Raw genomic sequence first — 16,891 nt, forward strand, 5'->3', positions numbered from 1 at the left:
CTGAACAAAGAGACCTCGGACCACAGATTACACAGTTCCTTGAAAGTGGAGTTGCAGGTAGACATAATAGTGAAGAAAGCCTTTGGTATGCTTGCCTTCATTGGTCAATGCATTGAGTGTAGGTGTTGAAAGGTCATGTTGTGGCTATACAGAACATTGATTAGACCACATTTGGAATACTGCATTTAATTCTTGTCTTCCTGCTATCAGAAGGATGTTGTGAAACTTGAAAGGATTCAGAAAAGATTTACAAGGATGTTGCCAGGTTTGGAGGGTTTCAGCTATAGGGAGAGACTGAATAGGCTGGGGCTGTTTTCCCTGGAACGCTGGAAGCTGAGGAATGACTTTATAGAGGTTTATAAAATCATGAGGGGCATAGATAGGATAGATAGACAAGGTATTTTCCCAAGGGTGGGGGAGTCCAAAACTAGAGGGCATAGGTTAAAGGTGAGAGGAAAAAGATTTAAACAGGACCTAAGGGGCAACTTTTTTACGTAGAGGGTGGTGCTTCAATGGAATGAGCTGCCAGAGGAAGTGGTGGAGGCTGGTACAATTACAACATTTAAAAGGCATCTGGATGGGTATATGAAAATGAAGATTTAGAGGGATATGAGCCAAATGCTGGCAAATGGGACTAGATTTATCTCGGATATCTGGTCAGCATGGGCGAGTAGGTCCGAAAGGTCTGTTTCTGTGCTGAACATCTCTATGACTCTTTGATAAACAGGCGTGGGAATTACTTCCAGATGGAGCCCAATACATTCACTATTTGTTTTAACAGACCAATCAAAAGCCACATTTTTTAAAGACTGTCTGCATGAATGGTCTGCTAAAAATAAGGTAAGACAAATGAAGTAAAAACTGAAAATAGTGGAAATATCTAGAAGTATTTCTGGAGTGAGAAATGTAAAAAATTTTAGGTCAATAACCTTTTGTCAGAAGAAAAAATGAAGTCTTAATTGTTTGTAGGTGAAATAGATATTACGTGAATTGAGTTTAGGAAATCTTAATCCAATGGTCGTGAAGGCTTATGAAATATGTCCTTCATTTGGCAAGAATTGACAACATTTTTCAAATAGGCTAAAGCATGGTTAATGCAGGAAATGGAAAACTGTCACACTGATTCTCTGGGGATGTTCTACTTTGGCTATGGCACATTATTCGGGACGAATGAAGGAAGTTGTACTTTGCATCAGTTATTTTGCACTTGACTCGGGAGTAATGCTGACGACAAGGCTCCCTTCCTCAGGGCTCAGCATGGTGAACGTATTTTAAAAGATAGGAATATTGTGAAGTAACACTTGCCGAAGACTGTAAGATGTTAAGAAATAGGAGCAGGAGTCAGCTATTCAGCTCATTGAGCCTGCTCTGTCATTCAGTAAGTTCACGGCTAATCTGACTGCAGCCTTAACTCCACTTTTCCATCTGGCCCCATAACTCTCAGATCCCTTTTAAACTAAATATCTGCCTAACTCATCCTCTAATATATTCAATAGCCCAGTCTCTTCTGCTCGCTGTAGAAGAGAAATTCAAAGATTAACTACCCTCTTGAGGAATAATTGTCCCCATCCTTGTCTCCAGTGGAAGACATTTAAACTATGTCTCCTCGTTCTCCCTTGTGAGGGGAAACATCCTCTCTGTATCCACCCGGTCAAGGCAGCTAGAAACTTCTATGAGGTTGACAAATGGAATGTTGTCATTTGTTGCAGAGGTTTTCTGCTACAGTTGTACAGGGTAGGCTGTGGGTAAGTGAGCTGTGAGGAGGACACAGAAAAGTTTGCAAATGGACAGAAGTTGGTTGAGCAGACAAGTAGGTGACAAATGAAGCATTATATGGAGAAAGGTGAAGGTATTCCATCTCCCTTTCATAATACACCCCAATAGAAATGGCAAAGATACTACCCATTACTGAAAGCAATCACCTGACCAGAAGGGTACCGTAGCTCAGTGGTTAGCACTGCTGCCTCACAGAACCAGGGACCTGGGCTCAATTCCACTAGAGGCTGTGTGGGTTCCCTCTGGGTGTTCTGCTTTCTACCCATAGTCCTAAGATATGCACATTAGGTGGATTGGCTATATTGTCCAGAGTGTGCAGGCTAGATGGACTAGCCATGGGAAATGCAATGTTATTATGGGTTCGATACAGAAAGTTGATGTGGACTCAATGGGCCAAATGGCCTGGTTCCATTCTGTAGAGATTCTACAGTCATAAATAAGGCATTTTTCTCATGCAGCCACTCCATCCTGACTTCACTAACTCACTGAGTAATTTCCCTAACCCATCAATCCAGTGAATTCTTTTCCAAATTCAACAGAGCTAGCAGAAGTTAATCAGCAATTAATTTGAATGTTAACCATCCTTTTAAATTGTGGTGAGAAGGGTGGGTCGCTTAACTGCTGTTGAACACAATTACAGTTGGCATGGTTACTGGAAGACAATAGCTGGAATGGAAAGGTTAACAATGGCAGGGGTTTTGTCAATTCAGACTTTTGTGAAGGCAATCAACATCAGTTTTCTAATTCTAGTTCACACTCCTTGCACCAATACTGATACCCTCACAAAGATAACATTCAGGGCAGGTAACGCCCATAACTCCAATGCACTAAGCACATGTCATTTTGGTGTTAACATGGAACCTGTGGCACCAAAATTACTCGAGCTATGAGTCCATTTTACAACCATGATGTTGATACACTTACCGTGTGACAGCCTTGATTCAGGAAAATGGTATAAATACACTTAATATGAAACTAGATGAGAGAGAAGGGAATTGAGGACAATATTGATAGAATTAGACGAGGAAACTTGAATGGAGGAATTTTAAGTGGAACATAAATTCAGATATGGATGGGATGTTGCTAATTTGTTTCTTATCAGCAGGTAGCAGTATTTTGATGTAATTAGTCTCCTTAGCTGGATCTTATAAGCACATTAAAAACCAATAATTCCACTAACCCTCTGATAGTTTAAAAATCTGCTTTCATCCCATCGCTATTTTATCTTCCCTTCTGGCCTGCTCTTCAATACTGGTGCCAATCTGCACCTTTCTTGTTGTCCAAACCTAGATCCTACTGATAGACATCTTTCTTTGTGTTTCTGGGTATGAACTTTATTTTTCTTTGACAGCTTAACAAGACTGCTACCCATGCTCTGTTTCTCTGCACTGTCAGCCCCAACTTTGATTCTGATAACAACTTGCACCATTACTGTAGTTTTCCCACATTCCATTCCCATTTCTCTTCCCAACCACTGCCGAGACTAAGAACCATTCATTGACCAGTATTGTTCTTCATTAATAAGTCCCCATCCCCAACTCAAATCTTTCTTTGTGTCCTCCAGCCCTGCTGAATGACATCACTCCATCGAATATAGATTGTAAGACATAACATGACCTGAAAGATCCTATAGTGCTGTTAACTAGTGCATAAATGTTTCAGCAAAAAAAAACAGTGCTGGTCAATCACTGAATTATTACAGTGTAGAAGGAGGTCATTTGGTCCATTATATCTGCTCTATTATCTAGTGTCAATCAACAAATTGTAGAGGGATGGAAAAAAACTCCCCAACTCTGCCACTTTAATCGCATCAGCCTCAGTTGATCTGCTGCCAGGGTCCCACACCTAAAGCCTACATCGGGTTAGCTTCAACTATGTGACAATGCTGTGCCTTTAATAGGTGTATTTTACCCTGGGTTTATTTTAAGAGAGGGATTGAGTGAGAGGTTCTGATCAGTATGTGGTAATGTAAACAGCTTGTTAGGCCTTGGAGTTTTTTAAAAGTTGGAACAATAGAAGCAGTCTGGCCAGCTCTCACAGACCGGTATTTCTTTTTTTTTTAGCTTTTATATTCGGCAGCAGCTGGTAGCGTATTGAAGGAGTGGAAGCTATTTTTCTCCCCTCCCGTGGTTACAGCTCGAAGCTGGCATTTCTCTTTGCTGCTGGATTGCATATGAAACTATCTTTTCTGACTTTGCCTTTTTGCCAAGGGGTGTGTTTATGGGATGTTACTATATTAAAACAGTTAATTAGTAATAGTTTCTGTACCCAGTACTCTTAAGTTTTCCAATACAGTTAATTTCTTCTAAGTTCTTTTTGCTTGTGTTTTTTTTAACCACAGTATTTAAATAAATTGTGTTTTGCTTAATATCGAGTAGTGCGACCAGCTGAATTGCATCTCGAACACAGCACTTTACGTTTGTCTTTTAAATAAGAAAAGGTTAGGGTCTGGGCTACCTTCTTAAAATATTTTGAGGAGGATCTGGTCTAGTCCAGAACAATTACCAATCCTGCCTTTTTCAGAACTAATGGGCTCTGGTGGAAAAGGGCCCTCACCAACAGCCCACATTACTCTGCAATCCCCTTCAAACTGCTGCCTTCTCTGAAACTCTCATTACTCTTTCTTGCATCTTGTCCACCCACTTCCTGAGCAAACCCTGACTTCCACTTTTTTGACTAGCCTTGCTGTCCATACTTGAATCTGATCCCAATCTCGACCGAAGATACCTTATCTTGACTAGCTTGGATCCAACAGATATTTGTTAATGTGCAGAAGCTATGCAAAGGATGGGATGCATAGCTCACTGGCTAAGCTGCCACTATTCACCTTCAGCTTTCTGTCCTACATTATGCTTACTTGACTGTTAATTTTTATTCACTCATGGGTGAGGGCATCATTGGTGAAGCAGCATTTGTTGCCAATCTCTAATAGCCCAGAGGGCAATTAGAGTCAACTATACTGTGTGGATCTAGAGTCACATGATGGCCAGGCCAGGTAAAGTTTCATTCCCTAAAGGACATTAGTGATGGAGTTTTCCAACAATGAATTCATGATTGTTAAGACTCTTAGTTCCAGATTTTCAATATTGAATTGAAATTCCACCATCTGCTATGGCAGGATTTGAACCGGGATCCAAAAACATTACCTGGGTCTCTGACTTAATATTCCGATTATATTACCACTAGGGCATCACCTCCCCAATTTTCCTCTGCTCTCTTGTGTACTGCTTTCTGTTGCAATGTTCATCTGTCTCCTGATTGCTGCTGACACCTCAGCATTAGCCTGCCCAAATCTGCCTCTGATTTATTTTGTCATAAAGATTTGGCCCAAAACTGAGCCTTGCTTGCTTTCTTTCTTGCCTCCAACTGTAGGTGGGACTGAGCCTGCAGAATGCTCTTGTTATTGGGCTTGCTGTGTGGTCTCCTCCATTCAATCCTAACCTATGTGTCTCAAAGTGAAATACTGTGGATGCCGCACATCTCAAAATGCTGGAAAAACTCAGCAGGTCTTGTCGCATCAGTGGAGAGAGAAGCAGAGTTGCTGTGTTGAATGCAATAAAACTATTCTTTCTGAAGAAATCATACTCTACTCAAAATGTTAATTGTTTCTCTGACCTGTGAGTGCTGTCTTCATCAATATCCAGCACTAAACTGTGTCACAAAATGTAAAAGTTAAAAAAAGTAAAGATACAGAAACTGATTGTAACCACTGCCCCCATTGCCCAATGAAATCAATGAGTATATGTTGTTTAAAATGGGCAGATCAGATTGCTAGTCCATATGTTACCCTTCATCCTAAAACTTCCCAATGCAGATCTGGAAAGATCATCCGCTCCTGGTGTATTTTGAAAAGTTACCTGTTGTTGATGATGTAAATATCACCATGATGCTATATCTTTAATAATGCAGGTGACCAGAATAGAACCAAAACCATGACCAGGATTTAGCTCGCATTGCAAGAAGAGCCAGGAGAGCCTGTGATACAGATCTGAATATAACTTTGCAGAATTTCTTTTAGACAGGCACTGGGGACACAGTAATGATGATTTTGAAAGGGTGTTTAGATGGGATATTTTTTAGGACAGATAAATTGTGTGGCCTGGAGTTTAAACAGCGACCAGGATAAAAGAATGGGGTTGTATGTGTGAAGGAGCTTCAGCCATGTGCCGTAGACAGTGTGACTTTGTAGCTCCTGTGCTACTACATTCCCAATGAGGGAAATGTCAGATTGAAATTGCTTGTCTTGGAGCATACTGGCCTTTTAGATATGGCACAGGTGCAAGAGATGGTTGCCTATCGGCAGAGAGTCGGTGTTCCAGGAATGGCTCATAGTTTGGTGGGATAGAATCAGAGGGATGCCACAAGATTCCGTATGTAGTCAGTTAGGTGAGTTTGGTAAGTACGGTGAGAAATCTTGCTGGGTCTTAAGTGAAAAACCTTCTAAAAGACAATGCAAATGTACACTTAGCAAAAAACATATGAAGTTCAACCCAGATTGTTAATTTAGGAAATTACTATTTGTGATATTAACATAAGAATGTTTTGAATCTTTGTATGAGATTTGATCAGTTATAAGTTCAACAGAGGCATGAATACATTTATCTTAAATATAATGTCACCTCTTTGGAAAAAATCTGGTAAGGCAAGAAAGATTATACACAGTGTCTCCTCATGTATTACTGTAATTTACTGTAATTTTGAGACTTCAGTTAAATTTGAGACTGAAATACCTTTAGCCACTGTTGATTTCTGTCTAATGCTATTTTTCCCAGCACAAAGATTATTATAAGGCTTACCTAATTTCTTCAGATCCGTCTCGACTGCAGTTAGTTTCTCTGTATAACTCTTTCGTGATGTTTCCATTCCTTCGGTCACAGTGTCCATTCTCTGTACAACTGCAACAGGCAAGCGAATCAGAATGAGTATATCATTGCAAAAACCTTATTAACTTATTGGGTGTACTTTATATCTTATTTATTTCCTTGCCTCATTAAGCTCCTTGTATTCTGAATCTCTAACAGGCCAAAATGTGAACAGTTATGTTTCTCTGCAACTTCCAAGACTAATATCTTTCATAGAGTCATAGAGATGTACAGCATGGAAACAGACCCTTTGGTCCAACTTGTCCATGCCGACCAGATAACCTAACACAATCTAGTCCCACCTGCTAGCATTTGGCCACACATCCCTCCAAACCCTTCCTATTCATAAACCCATCCAGATGTCTTTTAAATGTTGCAATTGTACCAGCCTCCACCACTTCATCTGGCAGCTCATTCCATACACGTACCACCCTCTGAGTGAAAAGAGTTGCCTCAAAGGTCTCTTTTATATCTTTCCCCTCTCACTCTAAACCTATGCCCTCTACTGGAGTTCTGGACTCCCCCACACCAGGGAAAAGACTTTGTCTATTTATCCTATCCATGCTCCTCATGATTTTATAAACCTCTATGAGGTCACCCCTTAGCCTCTGATGCTCCAGGGAAAACAGCCCTCCCTAGTCAACCTCTCCCTATAGCTCAAATCACCCAATCATGGCAACATCCTTGTAAATCTTTTCTGAACCCTTTCAAGTTTCATACATCTTTCTGATGGGAAAGAGACAAGAATTGCCTGCAATATTCTAACAGTGGCCTGACCAATGTCCCAACTCCTGTACTCAATACTCTGACCAATAAAGGAAAGCATACCAAACACTGCCTTCACTGTCCTACCTACCTGCGACTCTACTTTCATGGAGCTATGAACCTGCACTTCAAGGTCTCTTTATTTGGCAACACTCCCTATGACCTTAACATTAAGTGAAAAAGTCTTGCTAAGATTTGCTTTCCCAAAATGCAGCACCTCACATTTATCTAAATTAAACTCCACCTGCCACATTGGCCCATCTGATGAAGTTCCTGTTGTAATCTGAGGTAACCTCCTTCGCTGTCCACTACACTTCCAATTTTGGTGTCATCTGCAAACTTACTATCTATACCTCTTATGCTCACATCCAAATCATTTATATAAATGATGAAAAGTAGTAGACCCAGCACCGATCCTTGTGGCACTCCGCTTGTCAAAGGCCTCCAGTCTGAAAAACAACCCTCCACCACCATCCTCTGTCTTCTACCTTTGAGCCAGTTCTGAATCCAAATGGCGACTTCTCCCTGTATTCCCTGAGATCTAACTTTGCTCACTACAGAACACGTCCTTCAATTGCTCTTCCTGTTGTTATAACCCACATCATTCCTGGAGTTGTACAAAAACAATAAACACACAGACACACATATACACACACACAACCCCTTGTTCAGGTGTCTCCATCTGGGTGCTTTCACTTGTTTGCAAGTAGTAAAGAATGGCTGATTCACTAATTTATCATTTGAAAATTGGTAACAGCTCATACCAACTGCTGAAGGAATTACTGGTTTCCTTCAGGTTAACCTGAGCTTTTGACAGCAGAGGTCAGGCAGCTTCTGGGCAGCTTTTCTTTCTCTCTCTCTCACACTTTTTCTGTGTCTTTGTAACTTGCTTCCAACTTCAAGCTGCTCAACTACCTGAGGACCTATCACACAGTCGTCGGCAAGCCAAAGGTCTCTGTCATCAACTTGTTGCCACCCATCTGCATACAGAGCCCATTGGCTCCTCTTCATCTTCATGTGAAAGCGTGATTACTGCTGGATCAAACAGTGTTTTGGGATGCAAGCCATACGTATACAGTTGCTTGCTTTTCAAAACACTGGTTTATAAAACAGCTCCTTCTCATTTCAGTTCAAGTATTTTTTAAAACATAAAACACTGTAACAATCTACAATTTTCTGGAATCCAAACTTGCTATTAACCAACCAATATTTCTTGACTTATCTTAAGTTCTCTTCTACTCCTTTCAGCCCTAGTAGGTACCTTAATTGCATCATCACCCGTAACTTTTTATTTGTGTTTGTCAATTATACAAACTGGGAAGATTGACAGAGCTGACATCAGAGCAATGACCTTTTTGGAAGGGTAGTGGGAACAATTCTGTGGAAATTACTAATCTTACATTTAAGGGAAAGCTATTTAGTTGCATTTGGACAAAACAGAAGAAATATCCCTTCTCTTTCAGTTTCTTTCTCTTCCTTGGGACTTAGATACAATGTTCCACAAGCTATTTGTGCAGAAAGCTGTTATCAATGATTCCTAAAAGCTCTTTTTTGCTAATTCATTTGGGCTGTTTGACCAAAAATTTCTCGGGGGGCTGGATTATCTCAGCCCCTGAACATGTGGGCATTCGTGAAAATATTGGGAGAATCAACCATGATCAGGAGATTGATGATGTTGGCAAAATGGGATACCAATTTCTCTCCGTCCAACATGTGCAGGAAGTATTCAGGGCAACTGCAACTGCGAGTGCTTGGCTATTTGTGTGGATGGGGTTTAAAGAAGGTTCCAGTGCCAGAAATCCCAGGCAGTGATAAGTACTTCTGCCTGTGGCGAATGGAAGAGTGTGATGAGTGGGGTACCATAGCAGCTTCATGCATAGATAATGAGAAGTGTTTGGGATGAGAGCGTTAAAAAACTCACTGGGACTTATGGAGAGAAGCCCTCCATGAAACTCACCAAATTTACAATTAGCCAATTTCTGATTAAACTCTGCCCTTGATTTTCCTTGGCTCATTTTATCATTGATGTGGTCTTCAGCCAGTGTTCTTTGTATTACATTTTTTATTCTCTCTTTCTACAATATTCTAAACACTCTTCTAAATGCTGCGATTTCAAAGGTTTTGTGTAATTTTGATCATTTGGTCACTCTGATCCATTTTTATTAGGGTGGTAATTGACATTGTCACTTTTGGCTTTGTGGCTTTCTTGGTACTAACAGTAATTTAGTTTCTTTACTAAATTCTTTATAACATTGCTAACATCATCTAGGATTTGTTGTAATTCCTCTTTATTGTCAGCATCAATACAATGTTTTATCTACTTATCAAAGGTTGTTTACAGTTCAACAACGAATACCTATCACTTCAAGGTTGTAAAGTTTTTCAGATATAATTTCATTAAAGCAGTCAGTTCCAGAGGACTGCTCTCTCTCTCATCAGAGAGAGATGACTGGTGGTGATTTAACCTGACGGTCACTACACCTCAAGTGAGGGGAGAGGTTAACAAGGTGGCCCTTCATGGTAACCTCAGCCATTGTGAGAAATGAATTCATTCTGTTGTTATTCCCATTACCGAGATTATAAGTACAGTGATAAACCCTTATATACTCCTTGTTTGACTGTATTTCATTTCACATCATCACTTTCATTCATATAAATACCAAAAGAGTTTTTATACAAATTACTTCTGATTCTTTGGTATTTTCCAATCATTTCTACAGAACTGAAAACAAATCTTCTGCTTGTATATTTGTGCTCCTGCCAAGATGGATATCACCATGGGTGAAGGTAGGAAAAAAAACCTGTGTCCTACAACTTGCTAGCTCTCACTTATGACTCCAGGTAGTTGGTTGCTTACCATTAGCTGTACCCCAGAATCTTTGTTTGCCAGACAAGCAAAACTAAATGAACAACCCAGCAGGTTTGGCTGTTGTGATGTGGGGTCATCACCTCTTCAAGTGCACAAAGACTGGGTATGGTGGACAAAGGAAAAACATCTTAACAAGTTCGTAGAACAATTGGTCAGAAGGTGAAAACCAGCAGATTCTGTGACTCACTGGGCACTGCCACGACACTCAGAAAGGCAAAGAGTTCAGGATCTCACACTGTATTAACCCCATAGATAGCCATGGATAGTCATCAACACATGACAACAGCAGACCTCCAGGTAAACAGCAGCAGGTAAAGGAAACAGAAGAATTAATCAAGAAAGGAAGGTATTTGATCCCGATAAAAATGATGTCAAAATTATTCATTCATAGACAGAGTGGCAATCAAAATACACATGGTAATGGACAGAAATTAAGGTTAAATGGGCAAGGCAAAGATAAGACATATATCTGGTTACATACAGAGAATTTTTTCGCATTAATCCAGGCGTTTTCTTAGTTTGGACCCTAGATTACTATCACCACTTCCTTAATATGAAAATCAAATATCACAATGCCTAATTAACAAACTGTCAGCACACACGTGCAAACACATGTTTATCCTCCTCTCCAAATAGTAATATATTCAAGTGAAGTTGCCCATTTTTAGTGGGTAAAAAGTGGTGATGATTCTTACATTATTTTGCAGAATTCAGATGGAGTGTCAAGGTGACTGCTTAGTTTAAAGGTGACTAGAAGGGAGCAAATTGGGAGTAATCATTGACTGCTCCCTAAGGATTTTGCCATTCTGTATTAATCTAAAGCTGACTGCCATTCACCTTAATAAGAATATTGGGGCTCTAGAGAAGATGCAAAGTAGGGTAATGAGATTGGTTTGGATGAAGTGTTTGCAGATGACACCCAAAATTGGAGGTGTAGTGGACAGCGAAGAGGGTTACCTCAGATTACAACAGGATCTGGACCAGATGGGCCAATGGACTGAGAAGTGGCAGATGGAGTTTAATTCAGATCAATGCGAAGTGCAGCATCTTGGGAAAGCAAATCTTAACAGGACTTATACACTTAATGTAAGGTCCTAGGGAGTGTTGCTGAACAAAGAGACCTTGGAGTGCAGGTTCATAGCTCCTTGAAAGTGGAGTCACAGGTAGATAGGATAGTGAAGAAGGCGTTTGGCATGCTTTCCTTTATTGGTTAGAGTATTGAGCACAGGAGTTAGGGGGTCATGTTGTGGCTATACAGGAAATTAGTTAGGCCACTGTTGGAATATTGCGTGCAATTCTGGTCTCCTTCCTATTGAAAAGACGTTGTGAAACTTGAAAGGGTTCAGAAAAGATTTATAAGGATGTTGCCAAGGTTGGAGGATTTGAGCTATAGGGAGAGGCTGAACAGGCTGGGGCTGTTTTCCCTGCAGCGTGGGAGGCTGAGGGACGACCTTATAGAGGTTTACAAAATTATGAGAGGCATGGATAAGATAGGCAAAGTCTTTTCCCTGGGGTCAGGGAGTCCAGAACTAGAGGGCATAGGTTTAGGGTGAGAGGGGAAAGATAAAAGAGACCTAAGGGGCAACTTTTTCACGCAGAGGATGGTACGTGTATGGAATGAGCTGCCAGAGGATGTGGTGGAGACTGGTACAATTGCAACATTTAAGAGGCATTTGGATGGGTATATGAATAGGAAGGGTTTGGAGGGATATGATCCGGGTGCTGGCAGGTGGGACTAGATTGGGTTGGGATATCTGGTCGGCATGGAAGGGTTGGACCGAAGGGTCTGTTTCCATACTGTACATCTCTATGACTCTATGACTCTAAGTGCATTGAGCTGTAGACGCAGAAATTGTGCTTTTAGGTTTGAAATTTCTGAAATTAAACAGTATCTAATTCTGATTTTTAAAACTATTCAGCACATTAATAACATGTAGGTGGATGGACTGTGTAGAAATAGGGGCCTAATATTTAAAATGACAAAGCAGGCAGTGTGATTAGATCCATGGAAATTTTATTTTTGTCAGAGAATGATCAATTTACGGAGTAGAATTCTGGGATAGTGTTAATAAGTGGTTCTTGCAAACCTTGAGGACGACTTAAACTAATTTTTGGAAAAGTGTAGCATCACAGAAGATGAAAGATAACATTTTGGGTAACAACAACTCAAGACCTCCCACAGCATGACTAATTGATTGAGTCATGGTCAGGAAGTTTTGACAGATTTTCTGCACTGACGAAGGATCCTTGAGGGGGTGAAGAAAAATTGGTGGTTGGCAGCAAAGAAGATTTGACGCATATGTGTATGGCTTTGGTGGCATTTTTCATGCCAAGTACATTCAGCACAATTATTAGAAGTGATGCAGCAAACTCAAGAGTTAGCACTGTTGGCGAGACATCAAAGTTTTGGATTGGGTTAACATCAAGCCGAATGGGGCTCAATCCTCATCGAGGCTGACTCAGGGCATACCTTCTTGCCCAGTTTTTAGTAAAACAAAACACGGCACTTTGCTGTGGTTTAGCAAATAATCACTAAGAACCTGCCTTTAGGCAGGGAGTTGAAGAAATAAACTCACTATAGAAATAATTCTAAGGAACATGATGTAATTGTCTAAAAACACAAATCAATGACTGAATGAAAGAGTAGTTCTTGAGGAAATAGTTTGCTATAGATAGCATTTAGTTTCTCAATCCACTGAATTACAATAATTTTATATACTTCCCCACCCCCAAATAAAAATGGATAAATGACAGATTTAATTTTTTGACAATGCAGTTCTGATATATAGTTACCACTAACTATCTACAAGTGCAATTTTACTGAAATTATTGATAATATTTTTGAGTATCATGGTGCAGGATCTCACCTAATTGAAGTACTTTTTAGTCAGACAAGCTTATGCATGTTTCTTGCACACCACAGAGTATTACATTACTATATTACTTGACCACCTGAGTTTCAGGTCCATCTATTCAGCCTGATTTATTTATTTTGCTTCTCAGTAAAATTTAAGGGATGAACAACAGTAATGGATCCACTACAGTTTGATTCCAGTGGATAATTTCTTTCTTCCCCAAAAACTCAAGGCGTGCTGGAGTCATTTTTCCTCCTGTGTGGCAGAACTTGGAAGATGCCAATAATCCTGCAAAATAACATGAAAGAGAGCTGACAGTGGTCCAGAACTAACAGTCTGTGTACTGGGAGGTTGCTATTCCTGCAATAACTCATATATTTGGCATTTTTCTGATGTAAAATGGAAACAGATGTTACATGTCCTCACCCAGGTGTCCTCATCTGGTGGAAAAGGAAACTTTTTGTAGATGTCATGTGCTTTTCTGTTTTGCAATAGTTCCACCAAACCCTGAAGCATTTAAATCATTTGAACAGAATGGGAATCAAAATTAAAATGCTGATACTCTGACTTGTGTTGTCAGCAGAAAGAAAAAGTGCAATGATTGAAACTTTGAAATGTTAATCTGATTGAAAAGAAAGCTTCTGCCATACCTGCAGACAATGATTTGATGTTCCAGTGGTAATCCATAAATCTGGGCCCAACGGCATCTTATTCCTTACAGCTGGTTCCATTCTGAACTTCAGATAAATAATATTGTTTTCCACCCACTGCCTACAGCACGAGTAGGGTAGTGTATTTTTTTGAACATAGCTGACTTGAGCTCCAGAGCTTAGCTGTTTAAGCGCTTGGGTCAGCTGACATAAATGGACGGGTGAGCATCAGACAAGACTACAGCTTCCAAGTTCTCTACATTAAAGCTAACAGGTTGTGAGGACTATAAAAGCCTGCAGCAACATATATCTCAAATAGTAATATAGCTTAGTGGAGATGCCAAAAAGGAGCTAAATTGCCTCTATCTCTGCAGTATTGATCTACTCCATCAGATATTTGATTTGATTTATTACTGTCACATGTACAGAGTTACAGTGAAAAGTATTGTTTTGCATGCTAACCAGGCAAATCATACCTTACATAAGTGCATCAGAACAGAATGCAGAATAAACTGTTACAGCCACAGAGAAAGATCATAAGATATGAGAGATTCATAAGTCTGATAGCACTGCGGAAGAAGCTGTTCTTAAATCTGCTGGTATGTGTTTTCAAACTTTTGTATCTTCTGTCTGATGGAAGAGGCTGGAAGAGAGTATAACCGGGGTGTGAGGGGCCTTTTGATTATTTGGCTGGTTTCCTGAGGCAGGGGAAGTGTAGACAGTGTCAGCGGAGGTAAGGGTGGTGATCATGATGGACTGCCTGAGAACCCAGGATATTTTAGTCAAAATACACAGCTCCTCAAAATGGAATGTCCAAAGTATCTGCAAAATCGAATGCAACATATTATAATATGACACTTACTTTGCATGTGAACAGTCTCACCAGTTTCAGGTGGGAGTTTCTAACCTTCATCTATTTGTCTCAAGGAAATATGTGTCACACCAGGAGTGGTCACAGTGATATTGGGGCTGTGAAAATCAGAAGTAACTGGAATAGTTAAATGCAAATGCATTTTGAAAATATCTTCAATAAGATACAACACAGACTCATGATTGAGGTCACAGCATATGAAATCAGGGACCAAGGAGCAGAATGGATAGAAAGCTGTTCATGAACCACAAAACAGAAAATTGAGGGTTAACGGTAGCTGTCGAGACTGGATAAACCAACATTACCTCCAGTTACAAACTGGGAAAGATAATGGTTAATACTTAGTGCTGGGGCCATTATTGTTCACCAAGTTAAAAACAATCGTGATTTGGGAATCACCATTATATTTCAAAGTTTGACCATATCCAGAATCTGAGGACATTGATCTAGCTTCCATGAAGTCAGATGCATCTCATCACCATTTTGTTCAAGTAAACCTGTATTTTCAAAAAGATGCTGATATATCAGAGTCGAAGTACACAAGCTCTGTACTTCAATTTAGTTAGATGTCTATGCTCGTTGATTTGTCACAGAGTCATAGTAATCCAAGATGGAGGATGGGAAAAATTCCTGGCGGTAAGAGCTGCTCCTTTTTTTTTAGGTATTTTCAGTGTTGGAGGTGATTTCCTTGAATTCCAGGAGCAGCAATTACTGTTTTATATGCTGTTGCATTGTTTTGGAACCTTGGGAAAAAAAAGTCAAAATAACAGCAGTTTTTTAAGGGAGAAAAACAGACAAAGGAAGCACATGGTGAGGACAATGCAGGAGAGAGAGAGCGAGAGAGGGAGAGAACCTGCACAGTTACTGCCTTTGCTGTTTTTGAATTCATGTGTCACTGGACATCAGAGTGCATCTGGGAAAATTAACAAACAGTGAATTTCACAATTAATCTTGGAGGGACTGGTTTGGGCGAAGTTCACAACACAGAATTAGATCAGTTAATCATTGTTTTAAGTCTGCTCAACAGAAAGGCTGCAATAGTGAGAACAGTGGGTTCTTTCTTGATTATATGTTTTTGAAGATAAGTCTCTTGATTAAACTTAAAATATAAACCATAGCTATTAATTTAACCTGGTGCAGTGTTTTGGAGAGGAATAAGGCGGTGTTATTTTCCGGGTCTGTAGATTGTGAAGGAGCAAAAATGGCCTTTGCAGTGATATGTACTTCTTGTCAGATGTGGGAGTTTAAAGAGAGTTTAAAGCTGTCCCTTTACCTGCAAACATACACCCCTAGTCAGCTTTCGAAAGTTCTTGCCTAATACCGTCAAAATTGGCCTTTCTCCAATTTAGAACTTCAACTTCTAGATCTGGTCTATCTTTTCCATCACTATTTTAAAATGAATAGAATTATGGTCACTGGCCCCAAAGTGCTCCCTCACTGACACCTCAGTCACCTGCCTTGCCTTATTTCCCAAGAGTAGGTCAAGTTTTGCACCTTCTCTATTAGGTACATCCACATACTGAAACAGAAAATTTTCTTGTACTCACTTAACAAATTTTTCTCCACCCAAACCCTTAGTGCGATGGCAGTCTCAGTCAATGTTTGGAAAGTTAAAATCCACGACCATAACCACCCTATTATTCTTAGCGATAGCTGAGATCTCCTTCCAAGTTTGTTTCTCAATTTCCCTCTGACTCTTAGGAGATCTATAATACAAACCCAATAAGGTGATCATTCCTTTCTTATTTCTCGGTTCCACCCAAATACCTTCCCTGGATGTATTTCCAGGAATGTCCCCCCTCAGCACAGCTGTAATGCTATCCCTTATCAAAAACATCACTCCCCCTCCTCTCTTGCCTGCCTTTCTATCCTTCCTGTAACATTTGATTCCTGGAACATTAAGCTGCCAGTCCCGCCCATCCCTGAACCATGTTTCTGAAATTGCTATGATATCCCAGTCCCATGTTCCTAACCATGCCCTGAGTTCAACTGCCTTCCCTGTTAGGCCTCTTGCAATGAAATAAATGCAGTTAAATTTATTAGACTACCTCGTCCCTGCCTGCCCTGACTGTTTGACTCGCTTGTGTTCTCAACTGTACCCATCTCAGATTGATCTCTTTGCTCACTATCTCCCTGGGTTTTACACACACACACACACCCTGCCCACCCCCCCGCCGCCCCCCCCCCCCCCACCTTACTACTTTAAATCCTCCCAAGCAGTTCTAGCAAATCTCCCAGTATAT

The 16,891-nt window shown here is 40.3% G+C and overlaps 1 protein-coding gene across 3 annotated transcripts in view; it reads right to left on the reverse strand.

The window, feature by feature from the left end:
* Positions 1-16,891, reverse strand: part of colec12 (collectin sub-family member 12) — a 210,468-nt gene that overhangs the window by 46,406 nt on the left and 147,171 nt on the right. For 2 of the 3 annotated variants that reach the window (XM_060823598.1, XM_060823594.1), the window contains one exon: positions 6,573-6,671. In XM_060823598.1, the coding sequence (XP_060679581.1) occupies positions 6,573-6,671 (99 nt within the window). Of the gene's footprint in view, positions 1-6,572; positions 6,672-7,891; positions 7,944-16,891 lie in introns of those variants that run through there. The other variant, XM_060823599.1, reaches the window with a different exon arrangement.

This window comes from Hemiscyllium ocellatum, chromosome 4, assembly GCF_020745735.1.
Source record: "Hemiscyllium ocellatum isolate sHemOce1 chromosome 4, sHemOce1.pat.X.cur, whole genome shotgun sequence".
NCBI classification, from domain to species: domain Eukaryota; kingdom Metazoa; phylum Chordata; class Chondrichthyes; order Orectolobiformes; family Hemiscylliidae; genus Hemiscyllium; species Hemiscyllium ocellatum.